This window comes from Gymnoscopelus microlampas, assembly GCF_963454915.1.
Source record: "Gymnoscopelus microlampas genome assembly, chromosome: 4".
NCBI classification, from domain to species: Eukaryota; Metazoa; Chordata; class Actinopteri; order Myctophiformes; family Myctophidae; genus Gymnoscopelus; species Gymnoscopelus microlampas.
Window position 1 is genome coordinate 12,322,056 of NC_139941.1, and position 22,393 is coordinate 12,344,448.

The following is a 22,393-nucleotide window of genomic DNA, read 5'->3' on the forward strand; positions in this document are numbered from 1 at the left end:
ACACTGGCAAGGGCAATAGGTTTATAATTTTCCATGCTATTTAGCTTCCCAGCCTTGTCTTTAAGGACAGGCACCAACAGTAGACTGTGTGTGTGTGTGTGTGTGTGTGTGTGTGTGTGTGTGTGTGCGTCCTGTGTACTCACAGTGGGACTGCAGCAGCTCCTCCTTGGTGGAGACGGTCAGCGAGCGGTCCTTGGCGGACAGCACCACGGCCAGACACACGTAGTGCTGCTCCGACGACGTGGCCCGACGCACCACCGTCAGCAGGCGCACCGGGTGGGCCTGGGGAGCCTGGCTGAAGCGCTCCACGCAGAACCAGGTGGAGTAACTCAGACCCGACGGAGGAGGAAACAAGCGCTCCCCTGAGGAGAGAGAGGAGGAGACAGAGGAGTGTGGGGGGGAGGGAGAGAGAGAGAGAGAGAAAGGGCTATTAATTAGGGCTGAAGTAGTGGGGGAAATTATCTAATAGGCTCTATGCACAGCAGCCATATTGGAAAGATATTGGGCCTCTTCCTTACTTCCTTCACAGGTTTTACCAATTATACTAATTAAGGCTCTGTTCCATTTAGTGTAGCAGTGGTCCCGCATAACTCTGAGAGTGTACAAATGGAACCAAATGGACCCTTACGGGTCCATTTGGTTCCATTTGTACACTCTCAAAGTTACACACCCGTAAGGGGCCATTTGAAACCCCCTCAAGGAACCATGAGGGTCCCTGGACCACACTTTGAGAGTGTGTGTACTCTGTACTTCTCTGCGTATCACTGTACATGTACTACAAGGAACACATTTGTATTTAAAAAAAAAAAAATGTTATCCCACAATATTGTAACCCTTTTTCACCCGGTGCATATTATCCAAGTGATCTTGGGCACTGCACTCCCCCCGCCAGCCTAGGGAGCCCTGAGCCGAGCTCATGCCTCCTTCAATGCATGAGAGCCAACTGACCTTCTGATCACCTGATTATTATTATCATTTCAAAGCAATCGTTTCTTTCACACCTTAAAAAACAGCAAAATAGCTGATCTACAAGCTCATAATCGTCTATTAACAGCACGCAGAACCATCATGGCACAACAAGGTATAAAATAGTGGTTGACTGTGATTTTAGGAAAGCTAAGGGGCATTGTTGTTGTCATTGTGCCTTACAGCATCCCTTAGCTGTTAAATCACTGCAAAGCAGCACAGCCTCTTGGGGCTTATTGCTTTAATAAAAAGGGGGAGTTCATGATGTGAACTTAATGGTTTTCCAATTGGATCACAGTGGACGAACAAGCTCCATATTATCGTCTCGGTCGGGGTGGAAACCTCACATATCCAAAAACGAAAATAAATATTTAATTTACGAAAAACCCCAAAAAGTTAACTCATTCACTGCCACTGACGTAAAAAACGTAATTATTCCCGTTTACCAATGCTGCCACTGATGTAAAAAATGTAATTTTTATGGGGTTTTTTTCCCTTCGTTTTCCTCACACAGAACCCAAGATATCGTCATCCGAAGATTTGCTGATCCATTCACCTTTTTGGTTAACTTATTACTTAAAAATCCTGTATCTCGGCTCCTTTTTTTTTTACTATGTATTTTTGGTCAAGACATGCTATTTTAAAAGGCAGACAATTAATGTCAACGAGGTCGCGATGACCTCGTTGACATTTGTGAAACCACACAGTATAACCCTCAGTGATTAGCAATCATCAGGGGATCGGTCATAATGGAGATAAATATTCTGTGACTACTTGAAAAGGGGGGGGAGAGCGAGAGCGAGAGAGACACAGAGAGAGAGAGAGGGAGAGACAGAGACAGACACAGAGAGATGTGGTGTCAGGCAGGGACAGTGCTAGCAGAGGGAAGTAGAGACACTGACTACAGTATAAACAGTGTTGAAAAGCAGGCAGGATGTGCTGACGACATGGGGGAGACGATAGCTTCCTGTTGCTATGGACAAGGATGGATGGATAGGTGGATGGGAATGAGGGGAGATATTATACACAGACGAGAGAAGATAGGAGTGGAGGAGAGAGAGAGAACAGCCCTAGCAGCAGTGTTTCATAAATACTGAATGTGTTGCAGACTAGCAGGTGAGCTTTGACGTCAGCACTGTGCTCAACCACTTAACCCATTCAGTCCACGAACGCATCTGTGTCACTTTAGATTTCTTTGGCTTTTCAAAAATAGCAGATCTACAAGCTCATGGCGAGCTTGTAGGTCTACTATTTTTTGAAAAATGTGAGCAAATCTTTGTATATATATATTTTTTAAAGAGAACTTTTGTAACTCAAATCTTTGCTTCTGGGGGGTCCCTGGAACAAAACTTTTTGAGATGGGGCGGTCCACGACCAAATACATATCTAAAAATGTTATATGAAGAGTTTTCATTGTGATACTGAAACTTCCACTAGGACCTATCACTGCATTAGTTCCACTGATCCAAGTCGGAACACAATCGACTCACTGATCATTAAAATAACCATGCTCTGCAAATGCACGTGGCCCACCCACATCAGATGTGTGGGCCGGCGAACACTTTTGAGATGTTGAAGTGGGCCCTGAATTTGATCCAGAAAAGGTTGGTGAGCCTCTGGACTAGACACTGGCACTGTATTTAAACTCTTACTGAAGCACAGTGACGTAGTCGATCAACTGAAAAACATACTTTTGAAAGTTCTTTCACAGAGCGGCATGTTACAGTAGTAATAGGCTTCATTTATGACTAAATATATACAGATTGTCAATGTATTGTGTAATCTATCTATAGCTGCTTTCTCATTTGAACACTGGAAAATGTCAGGACATTGTGTGGTGTTGGCCTTTCACACAACGCAACAGGACGATGTCCCGTTTCATATGCGCTCGCACATGAGGGCAAATAGCCCGTTTGATAAGGTGAGGGCCGGTGCCTGGGTGGTAGACGCACACATTAGCTACTCCCACTTAAATATAACGGCGTGAGGGAGATGCGAGGATCAAATGCAATCATTGTTTCAAGAACAAGAGCCGTTCTGGGCTCAACCAGACATTACTCAGACTTAACTCAAGGGCCCTGCCAGCATAAAGTCTGTTACATGTCCTATCCTACTGAGCTGGAATGTTGTGTTCATACTGAACATACAGCCCCGCCGCTTAAAGTCTGGAAAACGTCCATTATAGTGCATGTCTGAAAGTGACTCATGTAGTGTGTATTTGTTTTGTATGTTGAGTTTTCTGTGTCCTGATGGCTGCTTGGCCAGAAAATGAATTTCCGCACGGACAAATAAAGTATCTATCTATCTCCGACAAAATATACAAACCCCAACCGCTTGCATAAAAGTCAATATGAGACACTTGGGGGATGGACAGTCTGCGTACAAATGCAACTAAATCGTTCCATTTTGTTTTGACTGTGTGCCACGTCCATTCATTTCACTGTGTAGTACGTACACGGTCAGTATCTCAACTGAAAAGTCCGTTATTTTAGTCCCTGTATAAATAAGGGTTCAACAGATGGCTGTTAGGCCAAGTGTTGAAGCCTAGTCTTGAAGGCTATAGTAGTGAGTTGTTTACCTGTCCCCATCCCGCTGAGCACCGCTCCGTCGTTGACCCCGGAGGTGGTCGTGTTGTTGGAGGGAGCGTTGTGGGGTGCCAGACTGGGCAGGAACAGACATCTACACACACACAGAGGAGGACACACACAGCTTTAATAACACACAATCACATTAGTAACACACAGGAGAACGTGTGATGTACAATAACATAGGATGGTGTGAAGGAGTGAGCCATTTCCTCAGAGATTCCTGAGGTTAGAGGTTAGAATAGACTACTGTATTGGCATAAATATCACCTCTCCCTCAGAAAGGCGACCCCCCCCCCCCCCGACTTTATGCTATGCTGATGAATTGAATACAAAGGACCTCAATGGAAACAAGTCCACAGGACTTTTTTGTGTTATCCTTTTAGAGTGTTTCGTGCTGTTTCTGTGGATTTCTGTCTAATAACGTAATCAACAAATCAATTACAGAGTAGTACAACAACCTTCAAGGAGTGACTTAAATATATAAAATATAAACGCATAATAATAGTAGTAATAAACAATCAAATCAAAACAGACATACTGTAGAAAAAGACAGATACAAAATATACATTAAAAAGATGTACCGGTACATCCTAAAAACTCAACACTTATATTTGTCACTTCTATTTTGAACACCATTCACTGAGCACCACCTGGCTGGGTCTAAAACAGTAGGAGGTTGTTAGAATACTAATATTTTGTACAGTATGTGTGGCCAGCTTGGCCACAGGCCATCTGAACTCACTGAACTGCATTATGGAGACATGATTCAACTGCAGCGGGCAGACGCAGGGTTAAAGAAGATGATTTTGTTGGAAGGGGAAGGCGTGCATCGTGATGCATTGATTATTCCTGGAATAGACGTAATCTGCATAATCATCTGGCATCAGCTGACACCGATGACTCTTAAATGTGACACCGTGTGTTCACGATGCCCTTCAAGCTACGACCCCGCTCCTCCAGACGTTAAGACTCCAGACACCTTAATTTTCATAAAACCACTTATGAATGTTAATGATTTACAATGAAAAGAACTCCAAGCAAAAGCATTTAAATTGTATACACACACTGTGTAAATTAGATTCACTTGAAGCCTACGTCCTGCGAGTAATTGTGACTTTCAGACCCCGACCGAGCCCAGCTGGTACTGCCAAAATCTATCATTTATCCTTATTTAAGACAGTCATGCTTGCTTTGGTCAGTTTGTGATAAATGCCAGACCTCTCTTGGTCGCTCCCCACTTCAATCCCTCAGAGAGTGTCCGTCAAGATGTACGTACTGTAATAATGCTGTCACAGGAGTGGTTTGCTCCACTGTGGCCTAATTCAGTGGATCTCAACCTGTGGGTCCCAATTATTTTGGAGGGTCCCCCGGATGATTTGCTTAATTTGCAATATGCTAATGTTTTCTCACTCAACAGTAAACAAACCAACGTACAGTATACAAGGTGTCTGCACATTTCTAAAGTGGCAATTTAAGGACTTTTAAGATCTTTTAATACCTCTAAAATAAAAAAATTAACACTGGCCAAATTGTCAAATATTAGAGGCAGAAATTGTGAAAAGAGCCTCGAGAGCATGTAGATCGGCTCTTTTCACAATGGAACCGAGTTGAACAAAATGTAAAAAAACTCCAACAATTCCAAGTGCTTGTCAGGGTGGGGGGGGGGGGGGATTATTTGGGGGGGGTCGCGGACCAGAAAAGATTGAGAAGGACTGTCCCCCAATTCATCAGTGACAGAGACCAATCTCGCGTCATTGCCATTTGTGACATTACAGCAACCCGGTGACACGGGAAGGTTCCATGTCGACGGGAACGGGGCACAGGCCAGCCTGTCACAGCGTCACTCTCACACAAACACACACACACTCTGTGGGATTTGACACGCCACAACGGCCAGTCCATTCTTACGTACGGTTGGATGACGGGGGGGGGCGGTTGACAGGTGTTTGTGTGCGTCACGCAGCACAGCACGGCTCCAAAAGCTACGCGGCGTAAAATAGCACCCTGAAATGTTGCTCGGTTGGCAAGGAAAACACCAACGAAATAATTCAGAGGAGACTCTCAGATTCTCAGCAGCAGAACGGGCCTCGTCTGGTATGAGCTGCTTTGATGATTAAAGCGGGTCTTTTTTTGTGTCTCATTAAAAGCCAAAGGGAATTGCGAGGCGCCGCCTCGTCTCAAGCTTGATTTATGCTTTGTGAGCTTATAGATCGGCTATTTTCGGCGAGCAGCACCATTGTAAGAGAAAGAATTAAGCATTAGCTGAGGGGGCCTTCCTTACGTTTAGTTAGTCTTCACATCGACGCCATCTTCCATCTCATTCATATATAAAAAGGTGGATCTAAGGTGTGGCCAAAATGGCAAAATATGTTTAGCTGTATTGTCGTAGTCTGTTGGGTAATGGAAACACAATAAGGACTCGTTATTTGTTGGGTAATACACATTTTCTACCCTTATTTTTTCTTTTTCTTGTTTTGTGTTGGATTTTGTGCTTTGTTGTTTTTCCTATATTGAGACATTGTAAAATTATTGTGCAAAAAAACTAATAAACAAAGTTTAAAATAAAATAAAAACATATCATAGATAGATAGATAGCAGTGGTGTAAAGTAGTATTTCCAATTTTCTGTACTTTTACTTCTACTCCAATACATCTCAGAGTCAAGTATTGTACTTTTACTCCACTACAATTATATGAAAAGTTCAGTTACTAGTTACTTTGTAGATTTCGATTATTATTACAAAACATACATTAACCACTTCAGCCCTAGTATATACAATTTTGGCTATTTGAAAATAGCCGATCTAAGTTTGTAGATCTGCCATTTTCAACAGATTTTTGGACATTTTATACATTTGAAAACGTGTGAAGTGGGACATACTGCATAATGACTACTCTCAACTTGTGGTACTTCAAGTACATTTTGATACCAACACTTTTGCACGTTTACTCAAGTAAATTTCAAATTCCTGACTTGAACCTGTAACAGAGTATTTCTACATTGCAGTATTGACACTTTTACTTAAGTAAGAAATGCGAGTGCTTTTTCCATCACTGATAGATAAGTCATCCATCCTCTTTCGTCCAATCACAGCACTCACCCGAACCCCTCCAGCGAGGTGTCAAACTCCACGAAGGCGGGCGTGACGGCCGAGCCGTGCAGGCGGATGTCGTGCGGCGTGGTCATGGACACCAGGCACTTGACCCGGGTGAGGGGCACCGTGCTGCCCTCGGCCGAGCGCACCAGGCTCCGGCTGATGCGGTACTGGCCGTTGTCCTCGCCGGCCGCCGTGAACACGCTGTCCGGCCCGAAGCCCTCCATGCTCAGCGTCATACTGTCTGTGGAGCACACAGCCGTAACGGAACAGTATTACAGTATGGAAGTATCATACAGTAGAAAGAATAGGACACAAAAGCTTAGGAGTTTTATTTAACCCTTTAACCCATTTAGACCCGAGGCCGATTCTAAATTCTAAATCCTGACCTAAGTTTTCTGAAAAACGTCAAATATGTATTCAAAATGTACCAAAAATGTATGTTGCTATTTACTGTACATAGCAACAGGAACCCCAAAAGTTCCCGTCTTGAAAGGTATAGCTACAAATAGGGGTTCCCGCCCAAAATGTGTAATTTTAAGATTTCTTTGGCTATTAAAAAATAGCAGATATACAAGCTCATAGCTCTACAAGTTCATAGCATTTGTGCAAATCTTTGAATATATATATTTTTTTAAGCGAACATTTTTAACTCCGTTACAACTTCTGGGGCGGTCCCTGGAACAAAATATTTTGGGATGGGGGTCCACGGCCAAATACATGTCATTTTGGGTGGCCCTTGACATGAAAGTTTGAGAACCACTGATACGTAGCAACATATCATTTTTTTTATTTAAAAAAAACCCAGAAGCAAAGATTTGATTTGTAAAAAAAAATCTTTGTGCAAATCTTACATTGCAGAAATAGATCTACAACTCTCTCTCTCTGTCTCCAGGAGAAACTCATCATTCAGTACTGCTATGGGAAAGGTCAAATTGCTCTTATTAATAATGATATAGTCTCTGTCAGGTGGAAACCTCACTTGTCCAAAACAGTTACTGGTACTTTTCAGGATTCAAATTCAAAAATAGCAAAAGTAGCAGATCTACAAGCTCAAAACGAGTCACTTCGCACCACGTTTCGAGCTTGCAGATCTGCTACTGTACGCTTGATACTTGTGTGTGACGCTGTAGTATGATCGAGTGAGGCATTCATTAAATAAAATATGGAGATAGGAGGTTTCTGCCCAACAGCAACAATATACTGTGTGATATATTGGTATCCAGTTAGTTACAGTAGGTTGGATGCTTGGGGGGGAAAGACTTACAAGTGGATAAAACACTTGATGAATGGCCCAAACCTAATCAGTTAACACCAAGCACAGGTTATTGCAATATAATTGGCTCAATGGGAATGTACTTTACTCCAGTTGAATATTTACCTATTTTAACTAAACAATTTACCCAGATACTTCACTTAACGTGGGATTGTCTCAAAATTAACGAGTTGTCGGGGAGAAGTTCACGAGATGACTGAGGAGGTTTTATTTTTAAAAACGTCCCCTTGGCTCAAACTTTACTGAGTGCTTTTCCTGTGCATTTTACCCAGACAATAGTCTACAGTACACGGTCCAGAGAGGATTAATAGATCTACACATGCTTGCTGAGATCCAGCAGCCTCGTAAAATCATAGCAGATTGGGTTATATAAAGCCAGGAGGCCGATGTTTACTATTCAAACTGCTACTTGTAAATATCGCTAATTAGCGGGTAGCTAATTCTCACTAACAGCTGGGTAAGTAATTAAGTAAAGAGTCTTGGGGCCCTCCCCCTGAATTGCGACCATTAACAGCTGTAGTGTTAACAATATTAGTCGACCATTATCATTATAGCCCCGCCGCGTTTGTCATTCTTGGTTTAAAAAAGAAATTAAAAGAATGGAGGCTGTGTCTTTTTGCTTTCCAGTCAATTTACTAAACTTGAACACAACAGGTGGCCCGGTGAATAGTCGCATTTCTTTGACGGCAGTAAGGGTGGGAAAAGCATGCAATCAAAGAAAGATAACGTTTTACATAATAGAATCCTCAGCGTTCATTTAACTCAAAGCTAACCAAATGGACCCTTACAAGTCTTTAACTCTTGAGCGTGTACAAATGGAACCAAATGGACCCTTACAGGTCACACATGCACACACACAAACGCGGTCTCCATCAGATATCGTTTCCTCCATACGCATGCATATACAAACACAGTATGCATTTTACTGATCTCCTTCAATACAAACAACCACTATGACAGTTTCACTATACCTGAAATATAAGTATGAAGTAACGAGGGTCTCACTGTATCGTTTGACGACGGTCGTTTGAACTATACTGGAATAGGCTATAAATAGAAAATAACGAGGGTGTCACTAAACTGTACGGTGAACAATCCTCATCAAATATGAATACTGCATGAAGTAACGAGGCTCTCACTATACTGTGAATAATCCTCAAAGCTACTGTGTTGTCCGTCTACACGCTTCATAAAACTTCTGACCATCAAAATACCTGCATTTAACCCATTAAGACCGGGAACGCATCTGTGTAACCACTTTATCCATATTTTATACTTTGGGCTATTCAAAAATATCAGATATACAAGCTCATAGCGTGGCACCGAATGAGAGATAGATATTTTTTTGAAAAATTGTGTTTTTTTTTTAAATCTTTGAATATATGTTTTTTAAAGGGAACATTTGTAACCAAATCTTTGCTTCTGGGGGTCGCTGGAACTAAATATTTTGAGATGGGGGTCCGCGGCTAAATACATATAATTTTGGGGGTCCTTGAAATGAAAAAGTTAAAAAAAAAACATAAGTTTTTCAAAAAACTGTAGGATTTCGTAGACAATTTTGTAAAATCCCCAGAAGCAAAGATTTGAGTTACAAATGCTCGCTTTAAAAATATATATATATTTTCAAAGATTTGCACTAACGTTTACAAAAAAAAAAAAAAAAAGCAGATCTACAAGCTTGTGTGCTTGTACTATTTTTGAATAGCCAAAGAAATCAAAAAATGACTCTGTCCCGGTCTAAATGGGTTAAGAAGCGGGTGCAAAGCAGCGTGCATATCTCGACCAGTGGCGGTGAGTGTGGGGAGTAACTCTGAGAGTGTGCAAAATGAAAGCGAATGGCCCCCTACGGTGCCATTTGCACACTCTCAAGAGTTAAAATGAGAGTGAGGATTTTATTAGTGGATGCTGATCAGTGTTCCCACCACCGCAGCTGAGGCAATTAGTCAGAGGCAATGCAAGGTAACATGGTGCCTGGCGTCTAGCAGAGCTATAGGCAGGCCCATTCATCTGAACCTCCCCTGCCAAGACACACACACACACACACACACACCAATAGTAATTTCCCACAGGCAATTAAAGTAAAGAGGTGCGTGTGTTTGTGTGTGTGCGTGTGTGTGTGTGTGTGTGTGTGTGTGTGTGTGTGTGTGTGTGTCTCGTGTACATTCAACACTGCATGCACTAAGAGTCATGTCAGACAGTTTAACTAATAGAGCACCATAGGGTTTTTCGATGTGTGTTTGCTTTATGAACCAGCTTCTAGCTTCCATGGTGTGAAACAGTTTCCCTGCTGCTTGAACAACAAGAAGAAGTTCTTGTTGTTGAAGGCACCGTTTAGGCCGTATTCTGGGCATCGTGCAGTCACTGTGTGACAAACAATGTCCAGCTGCTCTTCGCCGTCGTTCTCTGTCCAACTGCATGTCTGCACCAGAACCAACAGTTTCCTTGAGACCGACCGACACAGAAGAAGATTAAGGGCCAAGCACAGCCCCCTGAGGGACCCCGGTCGCACATGGGACAACGAGAGGGGTAATGGGGGTAACAGTATTACTTACTTCTCATCTCAGCGTCGTAGCTGAGGGAGCTGGGTTTGTGGACACGGTACTGTTTGAGCAGCTTCTTGTCCCAGGCGCCGCAATTCAAAGGATTCCCCAGACGCACAAACTCCCTGTAGACGGAACAAGACAAACATGTCTATTGGGCAACAACAAAAAAGACCACTTTCAACATTTTAAAAGAAAACTTGCCCGAAAGTTTGCATGTGTCGCAAGGATCACATCACAACGTGTTGTAAGCATGTAGATCCACTGTTTTTGATTAGCCTAAGTATAAAATAGGGCATAAGAGGTTATTATGTAATAATAGCTAAAGTAATTGATTAAGTAATAATACATCCAGTATTATATCGTGTATATTGTATTGTCTTGTGGAACATGCCACACCAACGTTTCACTGCTTGTACATGTATGAGTGAGAGACAAATAAAACCAATTTGATTATTGATCTTGTGTACATTGACAACATTATTAATCCATTAAGATCGGGAACGCATCTGTGTCATTTTTTGATTTCTTTGGCTATTAAAAAAATAGCAGATATATGAGCTTGTAGATCTGCTATTTTTTTTTCAATCGTGGAAAATGTGCAAATCTTTGAATATATATTTACATTTTTAAAGTGAAAAGTATTTCACTAAAATAAAAATCCCTACATGTTTTGCTTCTGGGGGGGGGGTCCCTGGAACAAAATATTTTGAGCTGAGGGTCCGTGGCCAAATACATATCATTTTGGGTGGTCCCTGACAAAAGTTTTGAGAACCACTGATTATATAGCAACATAAGTTTTTTCCAAAAACTGTCTGAAAAAACTATTTATAGAATACATTTATAGAATCCTTAGAAGCAAAGATTTGAGTTACAAATGTTCGCTTTGAAAAATTCATATATTCAAAGATTTGCACACATTTTCATGATTTTTCTAAAAAAAACATTTTTTAATAGCCAAAGTATAAGATGATGGTTAAAATCGAAAATGACAGATGCGTTCCCAGTCTTAATGGGTTAATATGCACAGCATATCTTCGATAATCTTTTACACGTCAGCTGGCGGAATAAAAACACTTTTACACAGCACAAACCGTATTCTTTTGTCTGTTTCACAATCATTAACAGTGCTTATGTGACCTGAATGCGGTTGTTGCACTACGGTCATTTGTACTAGTTTAGTGTGACTCAGTCACTCAGACTTCCGTTTTGGAGTCAGGAGTGTCACAGCGACAAATAAGAGACATTAGACTTTGGTGGCGTATAGCTGGTGACTAACAAGACGCAGAGCAGAGACCCACACAAAGCAAGGGCAAGAAAAAGTGCAAGGAGAAAGAGGAGAAAGCCTGACAGAGGAGGAGAGAAAACTGAAGAAAGGCAAAGATTGACAGCTGGAGATATGTGGGGCTGTTCAGGCCGCCTAAACCTCTATTTACCTCTGGGAAAGCTAGGAGGAACCATTTACATATGAAAGGCACAGATCACATGTGAGTCAAATGACTTAACTATCCCCCTCCTCAAATCCTCCGTCTCTGCAAAAACTCCCGTTTCGCTCGGCTAGTCAAGCGATGAATGAGAATCACTACATTTCCCCGAGAGGCCCTCACTTCTCCTTCCCCAAGCTAGCTCTAATGAAACACCTTTAACTAATGAAACCTGTCAAATGATTTTTACTGCAGTCCTATTCCAACTCTCGGCTGGTGGTGATGTCATTTATTTCAGGCTTTTGAGGAGACACCTCAAAGACACTCGCAAAGCAGGGTCACTGCATTTTATCGAGGAAACTTTCAGACAATTCTGAGACCGCTCTTTAGACTGTCTATTTTTGATATTTATTGTGCCATTTTGGATTTTAGCCTTGGCTATTGAATGAGAATCACAGCGCGTCACTTCGAGCTTGTGCATCTGCTATTTTTTTTACATTTTCTAAAAATCTTGAAAGTGTTTGAATAATTTTGAATTTTTTAACACAAATCCTCTCTTCTAGGGGTCCCTGGCAAAACAAATCTGATGGGGGGTCCGCGGCCAAATATATATCAATGTGGGGGTCCTTGGCACGAAAAAGTTTGAGAACAACTGATTTAGAAGGCATTTGTAGAATAGACCTCAGGTCTTAAATTGTTTTGCCTATAATGATATGCCCAAAACACGGACGCCAGGTTTTAAGTGGTTTAGACGTGTGAGACTTATATTAAAGGCCCAAAATGTAGATGTAAAGTCTCTAATTAAGACATGTTAGGATGTTCTGTAAACAGCCTGCTACGGTTGTGTTTAATTTATACTCGATTACCCTATCATCCATCACAGCGATGACCTAATCGGTTTTGGATCATCCGCCCTAAATGGACCAACAAATCTGGCACGGTGCGCTGTCCCTATTTGATAAGCGGGGACACTGTCATTACCACGGGAAAAGAGTCAAGGAATTAAGGTAATCACAAACAGCCGAGCATGGAGAGCGCAAGGACATGGGGGGTGAACGAACGCTGATGAGCTGACCTATAAGGACAGGGTTCAAGTAGCAATCAAAGTCATAAATCACCTAAATGAATCTAACATTGTAGGTCAAAGCAGGTCTGCAGTCTGCGCTAGATGTGGCGTGTCAGACATTTCCATTAGCCAAGATCTTGCTAATCATGTGGCCTCTGCACAGTCAGCATTTGTTACATCCTGTGAACATTAGCGTGTGTGTGTGTGTGTGTGTGTGTGTGTGTGTGTGTGTGTGTGTGTGTGTGTGTGTGTGTGTGTGTGTGTGTGTGTGTGTGTGTGTGTGTGTGTGAGTAAGTGCAACAATGTATCCACACAAGCACCATGTGCTGCAGTCCCTGCAAAGACAACCTCTAGAACAAGGTTTCCCAAACTTTTCAGGCCACGACCCCCCAAAAGAGGTTTGCGGAGGTTCCCTGCAGCTAAATGATTGATATTTGATCTTCAACATTAGCATATGCACAAGTGAATGCAATTACAGAACGTACACGAATGACTATATTGCTATACTGTATATATCAGCGTTTCACCGTTATCATAGGTCGACGTTATGAAGGTTCAGTACAATTTCAATTACAATTCAGCAGATCCATCCTTATCCAGAGTGACTTACAGGTGCTTAACCAGAACAAGCAGGATAATCATGAACTCAAGTCAATAAACAACAAGGTAAATAGAGAGAACAATGATGAGAACAAGGTAGTGCCTGGAGGAAACTTGGGATACCAGGTAAACAAAGAACTTGAATCTATCTATGCCGTCTAAATCACAGTCATTAGCAAAGTAATGATTAGGGAGTTGCTTTAGGGATAGAGGATCAACGCAGCAGTGTTCATTTTGACAGCACATTTTGATTTTAGTCAGTCTTTTGAATAGAATTCCATTTAGTTTTTAGTCATATTTTAAATGTTTACATTTTTCTTCTATCATAAGATTTTAGTCAACTAAATCTACTGTTGATTTAGTCGACAAAATTGTATTTTGACGGGCCGTGATGGCATCTTAATGCCCGATTTATACTTGGCTGCATGGCGAAAATATCTCACAACGTGTCTCTTCTCCACTAGACCCTCCCTGACATTTTTGTCTAGTTTTTTATTTGTTGACGAAATTGTCACTATATTTAGACATAGTTTTAGTCATCATAGCTTAGTTTTTATTTAGCTTTTGTTTAGCTTTCATCCGTGAAAAAAGGTGGTCAACGTAGTTTTAGTCGACGAAATGCACAGCAGCCATATTGGAAGGAAATTGGGCCTCTTCCTTACTTCCTTCACAGGCGTTACTAATGAAGGCTCTGTTCCATTTCGTGTAGCACAGTGGTTCTCCAATTTCAAGGACCCCCATAACACTTGTACAAATGGAACCAAATGGACCCGGAAGGGTTCATTTGGTTCCATTTGTACACTCTCAGAGTTACACACCCGTAAGGGGCCATTTGGAACCCCCTCAAGGAACCACGAGGGTACCTGGACCACACTTTGCCAACATGCACAACATCAGCACCTGGAATGGAACAGAGCCTTCATTAGTATCATTGGTAGCACCTGGGGGTGCATGGGGGTTTCCAGTATACCAACCTGAGTGCCATGGGCTGCAGAGCCTGCGAGGCCAGCCTCTCGAACATCCTCTGCAGCGGGGGGTGTAGCGGGTGGTCCTCGTCGCCCAGGGCCTGGCTGCAGCGCTGGAGCAGCCGCTGGTGAAGGCCGGCCTCACACAGGATCTGCTGGTTCCTCTCGCTGTGGACCAGCAGCTGCAGGATGTTGGCCACGGCCAGCTGGAGATCCAGGGCATGCTGCAGGGAGAGAGAGAGAGAAGTACAGAGATGGAGATACTATAGTATAGGCCATTGGTTTCCAAACGTTTTAGCTTCTGAATGTCCTACTTAACACATCGGGTGCCGAACACGGTCTGGACCGTGTTTTCACATAGTAGCGCTCTGGTGCCGAACACGGTCCGAACCGTGTTTGGTGTCTTTTTGTTTTTTTTGTTTTTTTCCATACGGGAGGGGCTGGAGCAGCTTTGGGATCACCCACGGTGAATCTGAGAAGGATGGGCCAGATGCATCACCGTGTCAAAAAACATGGCGCACATCCGCTTCCGCTCTATTTCCTTCTCTAAAACCCCTATAACTCCGAAACTTTTTACTCTGGGGAAAACGACTAATTTTGTGTGCAAGATTACTCCACCATTGTTACTCGCGTGAGAGATGTTATCGTTCCAGGCGTTAGCCAGTACCATCGGGCAAAATGGAGGCATGTTTTCTTTCTCATGGAATGCACGTCGTGGGGTCTACAGCTTAAACAGCGCTGAGATTTTCGGCACCGAACGTAATCTGTTATTATAAAATGCTGGTACCCGATGTGTTAAATGGTGAAAATAGCCGATCTACATGCTCACAATGCGTCACGATGCAAGTACATACTCGTTGTGTATACAGCAGTGGTTCTCAAACTTTTCCGAACGCGACCCCCAAAATAATATTTGAATTACTAGTGAGCTTGTAATTCACAATTTGGCCAACGTTCGATTATTTTTTACAGTATAGTTTGTTAATTACTTTTAATGCAGTAATGGTCTTATTTTCTAATTATTTAATTTTGGAGGTATGAAAAAGGTCTTAAAAGTCCTTAAAAGGACACTTAAAAAATGTGCAGATACCCTGTATAAACTTATACTGCATGTTGGTTTGTTTACTGTTAGGTGAGGAAACAATGTTGCACATGAAGCAAATCATCTGGGGACCCCCTCAAAATCATTTGGGGACCCCACTGGGGTACCGACCACTAGTTTGAGAACCACCGGTATACAGTATATCGTCTCTGCCGGGTGGAAACCTCATATGTCCAAAACTGTTACTTTTCAGGATTAAAAAAAAATATATATATAACAAGAGTTGCAGATCTGCAAACTCGAGTGTGACGCTGTATAATGTAGGGCGTTCATTTACGAAAAAACACAAAAAGTTAGAATATGGAGAAAAGAGGTTTCTGCCGACAGCGGCGATTATGTGCTGTACTGTATGTGTTGTTTTCTCACCTCTGGTTGGCTCTCGGAGGAGACGGAGGGCAGCAGGTCCAGCATGGCCAGGCCGGCGCCCGGGTGGATGACCACCATGTCGGACAGGGAGGAGGAGGGGGGCGGGTGCGAGGGGTTGGCCAGGTGGAGCTTCAGGTCCGACAGGGCTTTGACCGGGGCGGAGGGACCCGACGTACCGTAGTAGCCATGCCTGGAGGAGGTATACAGGGAAGATAACTGTTGTTAAGACATTCATTATGCACTGACAGTTCATACAAATAAAATAAATGAACCCATTCAATACAGGAACACATCTATGAATGTCTATAATTTCCACCTATAATGACACCAGATTGAAACTTTTAGTAGTTAAACGTCACCCGCTGGTGAAAGAAAGAAAGAAAAAAATAAACCAACAGATGTCATAAAGAAGTTTGGGGTCGGGGGCACTCTTCTTGAAGGACCATGTTTTCATGTTTTATTTATTTATACTTTTTTTCTTCAAACATTTTGAGTAGCAATTCATTCCTCCCCAGACAAATGTCTGTGTGTTGTCACTGCTATTGTACCCTTACTGGCTCACCTGCCAGCGAGGAGCCCCCACCGGGAGGATGCAGCACCTCTGTCCTACTCCAAACACTAAAAAAAAAAGTTTTTTTTCGAACTCCCATGGTGTTATACCATACCTGCTACTTTGATAAATGCTGCAAACGAAATGTCAAATGATATGAATAAAGAGAACCAGTAGCAGCGTGAGCACCTGACTTTCCAGTCTGCCATTTCTGTGGAAGCCATTGGTTTTCTTCATTTCAGTAAAGTAAGTCCCATTAGGAACCAACGGTCCAAGCCATGAGGCAGCTTGATGTACAAGTACAGCCCCTGGACATGACGCTAGCATGTCGTAAAGACAACGCCCAAATCCAACCCTTGATGCTGAGTGCCATGCAGGGAGGAACCATTTTTATAGTCTTTGGTATGACATGGCCGGGGATTGAACCCCGACCTCCCAGTCTCCCGGGGCGGACACTCTAACCACAAGACCACTGAGCTGGTTCATTCACGGCTGACAGACACACAGCATGCCAGTTAATGTTCTTGCTGTTCTTGCTCAGAGGTTAGTCCTCAAACAAGAGTGTGGGAGGGAGATGACCACCATGCGTGTGTGAGCCGAGGCCAAGCTAACATGCTTTATTGGATTAACAATGGATAATCAGGGGGAATTCTTCATTTTAACATATTTTTTCAAACACGTCATTGGCACTTTGCGCCATTGCGGTAAAACACGTGAAACACGTCAATGGCACTCAATGAGTTAATATATATGTTTTAAGATATTTTGTGTTATGTTTGCTTTAACACTTCACCTGCCAGAGTTATTTCAGATTTTTTGCTGTTGTCTGCCAGAGATTTTTCATTGAAATTTAAAAAGTACTCAGGAGCCGAGATACATCATTTTTAAGTTTTACGTTAACAAGGAAGTGGATGGGAGTCTTTTCCTTCGAAAAATCATATCTCCTTGGTCTTTGGGTCAAATTGAAAAAAAATAATAATAATCTTTTTTTTCAAATTTTTCAATAGAACGCATTTATGCAATCTTGGCGGCCAAGTGCGCTATTTAATAGATCGCATTTATGCGTGATTGGCAGAAAATGAGTTAAAACATATATTTAAATATTTGCAAAAAAATTCATGATAAAAAAAACATAGCAGATCTACAAGCTCATAGCGTGGCACTCATAGCGCGTCTATACGAACACAATTGGCCCTGTGTTTGGGGGAGGGAAGCCGGGGCGGGGAGGGTGATATTTGTCACTGCACGTATTCCTACAGGCTGGGGCGGCACCTGTCAGCAGGGAGTGTTTGGCAGGCGGAGTAGGACGAAGGCTCTATGTCCTCCCGGCGGGGGCTCCTCACTGGCAGGTGAGCCAGTAGGATACAACAGCATAACACACACACGTGTGGGGAGGAATCAATTGGCATAACGACATAATTGGGGAGAAAAAGGGGTTAAAATAAAGGGACCTGACACCACTTCTTCAGAACAGATCCAGATCCAGACATTCAGGTTATTTACTTCACATGTACGTATCCCTATTGATATCACCTTACTGCACTGTGTAATAGCTTGGAGGGTTGAAATAATACACAGTATGAGCTGTATGAAGGATTCATTGTGACGTCTATCACCGTCTGTCACCCGTCTGTCACGGTGACACCCATTCAATATCAGCCCCCTCAAAAAGACACCGTGTTTCCTCAGCCATGTTCAACTTTGAATTGTGTGAAATTCAACCGAGAGCATGAAAAACATGCACCGCATGGAGGAGTGGAATGAGAGAGAGAGAGAGAGAGAGAGAGAGACAGAGAGAGAAAAGGAGGGGGGTGGGGGGTGAAGCCAAATTTATACTCCCATCGCACGATGGGTGCCTAGGGCTGTCACGATTACAAATTTAAGTTGACGATTAATTGTCACTCAAATAATTGCGATTAACGATTTAATTGTGTGTTTATAACATTGAACCTTGGAACATATGAAGCCTTGTAGGCTGCGTAATAAAAAAAATTGCACAGGGCGGATATGACAAATAACTGAAATATGCAAAGAAATTATTGACGTATTTAATAATTCTGTGTGTAAAATGTAAAAATAGCAGAAATAGCAGATCTACAAGCTTACAACGCATCACAAAGTGACGCGTTGTAAGCTTGTAGATCTGATATTTCTGCTATTTTTATATTTGAAAATGTGTGAAAATGTTTCAACATGGAAACGATTATGACGATTATGCAAAAAATAACTGCGATTATCTCACATAATTGCGATTAGACGACTATGTAATAATTGTGACAGGCCTGTGGGTGTCATAGTCAAAAAGATCAGTTATTGCCAGCCAGCGACACAAGTCGTGCGACGGACGGAGTATAAAGTTTGGCGTATATATGAGAGTGAACAGACTTTTGCAAAGCGCAGTAGCTACCTCTTCCTGGCGAGTGCCGGCGTGCCCCATGGAGAGGGCAGGGAGGTCTCATGAGTGAGGCAGGGGGGGACCTGCTCTGCACGACTGCACACGCACGCACACACACACACACACACACACACCGTACGTGTGACATGCACACACACACATGAAACACACACACACGCAGACGTGCAGAAGGCCAACCCCCACGGAAACACAGCCAGACAGTACCAAAGGTTAGAGGAAGAAAGACAAGAAGAGAGACAGACAGACACAGACAGACAAACAGACAGACAGACAGGAGGAAAAGAAGCAGTTAGTTTAAAGCTGACAGGAGCAGAAGGCACAGCTAGAGAAACACATGCATGGCATGCCTCGTTTATAATGTTAGCTATTTTCAAAACATTTTGAAATCTTTTGAAAATATTTGAACCTTTTTCTTAGAAAGCATTTGAAAAATGTTGCCTATAATGATATGACCACAATAGGGATGACAGGGTGAACGGGGTTCAGCCCACCTGCAAGGACTTTTGCATCGGTGCACCAATGCAATGTACCAGGCTAATACGTGTACCCTGCACACAAAACGTTTCCATAACTTTTCCAATGCATTTGATCCCATTTCCAGGCCTATAGCAATCACACGGTGCAATATTGAAGCTCTTACACCAGTGTGCTATCAATGCACCAAGACTGACGCGAGCGAAGGTGTCACGTGACAAAAAGAACAGAACCACAAGCCAAAAATGTGTCACAGTGCAACGTGTTGTCAGCTTGTAGATCTATTATTTTTGTCACGTGACGAAATGTAGTACGAATAATTTCGTACTACATTTCACTACATTTGACCTATTCTATCTATGTATATCCAAACATTTTCCAAAACATTTGATTAATTCCAAACCTTTTTCCAGGCCTCGTTTCAAAATGTTTCCAGGAATTTCATGACCGTTAAGTATTTTAAAGGTATAGTGAGTTGCACATGTGCAGCCTGTCACCAGTCCAAAGAGATGTGTTTTTCCGAAGCAACATCGTTCCCATAACCTGGAGAGATGCTCTGGCTGGTAGATTTCACATCTGGGGAAATCTAAATGTAATGTCCCAATATGAAGGAAGTCTTGACACTGATTCTGCAATGCTGCAAATGTCACTATTTTTTAAAAATCTCTCAATTGCTTCCATCCAGTTTAGCCCCTACATTGAATTTATGTCACCACCGACGTATTGGTAGGCAGAGGTCTCTGATATCTGGCTACGCAAGACTATATCATTGCTGCTGCTCGGTTGTCAACTGGACTAAGTCACTAACTCCAATTCAGTTCTATTTATTGCAGGAATTCCATTCTGTCCATTCTGATTAGCTTGTTTTTTTTTAACGCCATTTAGTATTCATGTTATCAGCTATTATGTTCCTTTGTGCATTTCATTGTATTGTTGCTGCTTTTGGTTTACATTTGACCGCTAGGTTACATTAACCAACCAGCTGCTTCGGCAGGTAACCATTCATCACTGATACTGTAGGCTAAAAAGTCATGGTCTGGTGAATTTTGGAATCTATAAGCCCCTGTGGCCGCACCAGTGTATACAAATAGTTGGTTTCCAGCTCTGGCTTGCTACAGTGATGGGGACAAACGTCTTAGTTCCCTGCAAAAGAATAAAGTTGCAATGATTTTGGAGTCGGCTCCTAAAAGGCACTGACCTATCAAAGGAGTCCGTGGCCATCTTGTACAGGTAGATGAAGAGCTTGCTGCAGTGTTTGAGGGTGGGACAGACGCTGTCTCCGGCGCAGCCCCCGCCCGGCGCCGCCTCGTCCTCCAGGAGCCTCTGGAAAGGCTGGGCGTTGGACGGGAACACGGAGGTGGGCCCCAGCTTTTTGGTGTCCGAGAAGCATCCCAGTAGCCTGGTAGGACAGAGAGGCAGCCAGCGGGTCGGTCAACACTTTGTTCAGAGTCACACAGTGTCACAAGTACGGTTGGGATCCGGAACCGGAGGAAGTCGGAGGAACAGGATTCAAACATTGAGGAACCAGAATCGGTTCCATGATGGAACCGTTTCTGGAACCAGTTCGATCACACTGGCAGAGCTTGTACAGTATGTGGACTTCACGTCTTGCTATGCAATTACAATACCAGTGGTTCTCAAACGTTTACATTTCAAGGACCATCATAACCCAGAGTGTACAAATGGAACCACATTTGGTTCCATTTGTACCCTCTCAGAGTTACAGACCTGCAAGGGTACATTTGGAAACCCCTATAGGAAAATAAAAAATATCTTTTTTTGAAACAACATTTTTAACTCAAATCTTTGGTTCTGGGGGTCCCTGGAATAACATATTTTACAAATGTTAAAAAATATGTATTCAAAGATTTGTACACATTTTCATGATCTTTCAAAAATAGCAGATCTACAAGCTCATAGAGCTGTACTCTGTGCCACGCTATGAGCTTGTACTGTATATCTGCTATTTTTGAACAAAAGTATATAGAATAATGGTTAAGGTGGTTAAAATCTAAAATGGCAGCAGTAAGTGTTGCAAAGCGTCTGTGGCCAAAAATCTACTGTTGAATGGGCGGTGGGTATAACACTGTCGCGTCGCAAGTTGTAGGGAAGCGTCGAAAGCCGGATAGCGGCGGGCTTGCTGATGAAAAAGACATCAAGCCATATGCTATTATTAGCACCATAGTAGCCGTCTGTCGGTGTCGGCTATCGGGTGCATTCAAGCAACTTTTTCACACATTCCAACCGACTGATCTCCCGACTTCATAGCATTCTGTAGCAGTCTGTTTGATGGAGAGCTACCTTTAGATTTAGTTAGCGGTCCAGCAGCTGAATTCTGTACCAATCGGGAGCCCAGAGCATAGGGAATTTCTTACAACAGTCTAAAGATGATGAAATAAAAGCATGAAAGGCCTTTTGATGTTGATGGAGACACGGACAGCAGCCTTGACCATGCAATGCTTTCTATAACTCCTTTCCCACTGTTCTAAAAACCCGCTCACACTCAACTCAACACTCAAAATCGGGCCTTTGTCTGTAGTTGTAAAGGTTACACAGTCAGCATTCGTTCCCAGGATAAATGACTCTGCAGCTGAGACAGGTATATTTACTGGCTACAGCTCCAATTAGCAGTGATGGAAACACGACACCCCAGGGAGAGACAAGTCACTTTTGTCCCATTTTCCAGCACGATGCTGGGGGGCAGAACGTCTCCCGATTGGAGGGGAAGAGAAAGCAAGAAGAACCAGGGGATCTACACAGCGAGAGTATTTCACTCACATTTTGCCCCTAAAAATAGATGTGCGTGAACCGGGTAGACGATTTACAAGCACGGTGAAGATGCCCTCCAGCCCTGTGCGTTTTTCACAATGGCAAGCTATCCCCAAACTATTCTTGTCATCAGTTTGGATAGCTGTAATAGGCTCTATGCACAGCAGCCATATTGGGAATGAATTGGGCCCCTTCCT

General features: G+C 42.8%; 1 protein-coding gene across 10 annotated transcripts in view; it reads right to left on the minus strand.

Moving 5' to 3' along the window:
* Window positions 1-22,393, minus strand: part of wdfy3 (WD repeat and FYVE domain containing 3) — a 166,030-nt gene that overhangs the window by 82,490 nt on the left and 61,147 nt on the right. For 9 of the 10 annotated variants that reach the window (XM_084054236.1, XM_084054234.1, XM_084054235.1 and 6 more), the window contains exons 14-20: window positions 20,626-20,826; window positions 15,988-16,177; window positions 14,529-14,743; window positions 10,477-10,589; window positions 6,655-6,892; window positions 3,545-3,645; window positions 144-362 (exon numbers count right to left, since the gene is read on the minus strand). In XM_084054236.1, the coding sequence (XP_083910362.1) occupies window positions 144-362; window positions 3,545-3,645; window positions 6,655-6,892; window positions 10,477-10,589; window positions 14,529-14,743; window positions 15,988-16,177; window positions 20,626-20,826 (1,277 nt within the window). Of the gene's footprint in view, window positions 1-143; window positions 363-3,544; window positions 3,646-6,654; window positions 6,893-10,476; window positions 10,590-14,528; window positions 14,744-15,987; window positions 16,178-18,944; window positions 19,029-20,625; window positions 20,827-22,393 lie in introns of all 10 variants that reach the window. The other variant, XM_084054228.1, reaches the window with a different exon arrangement.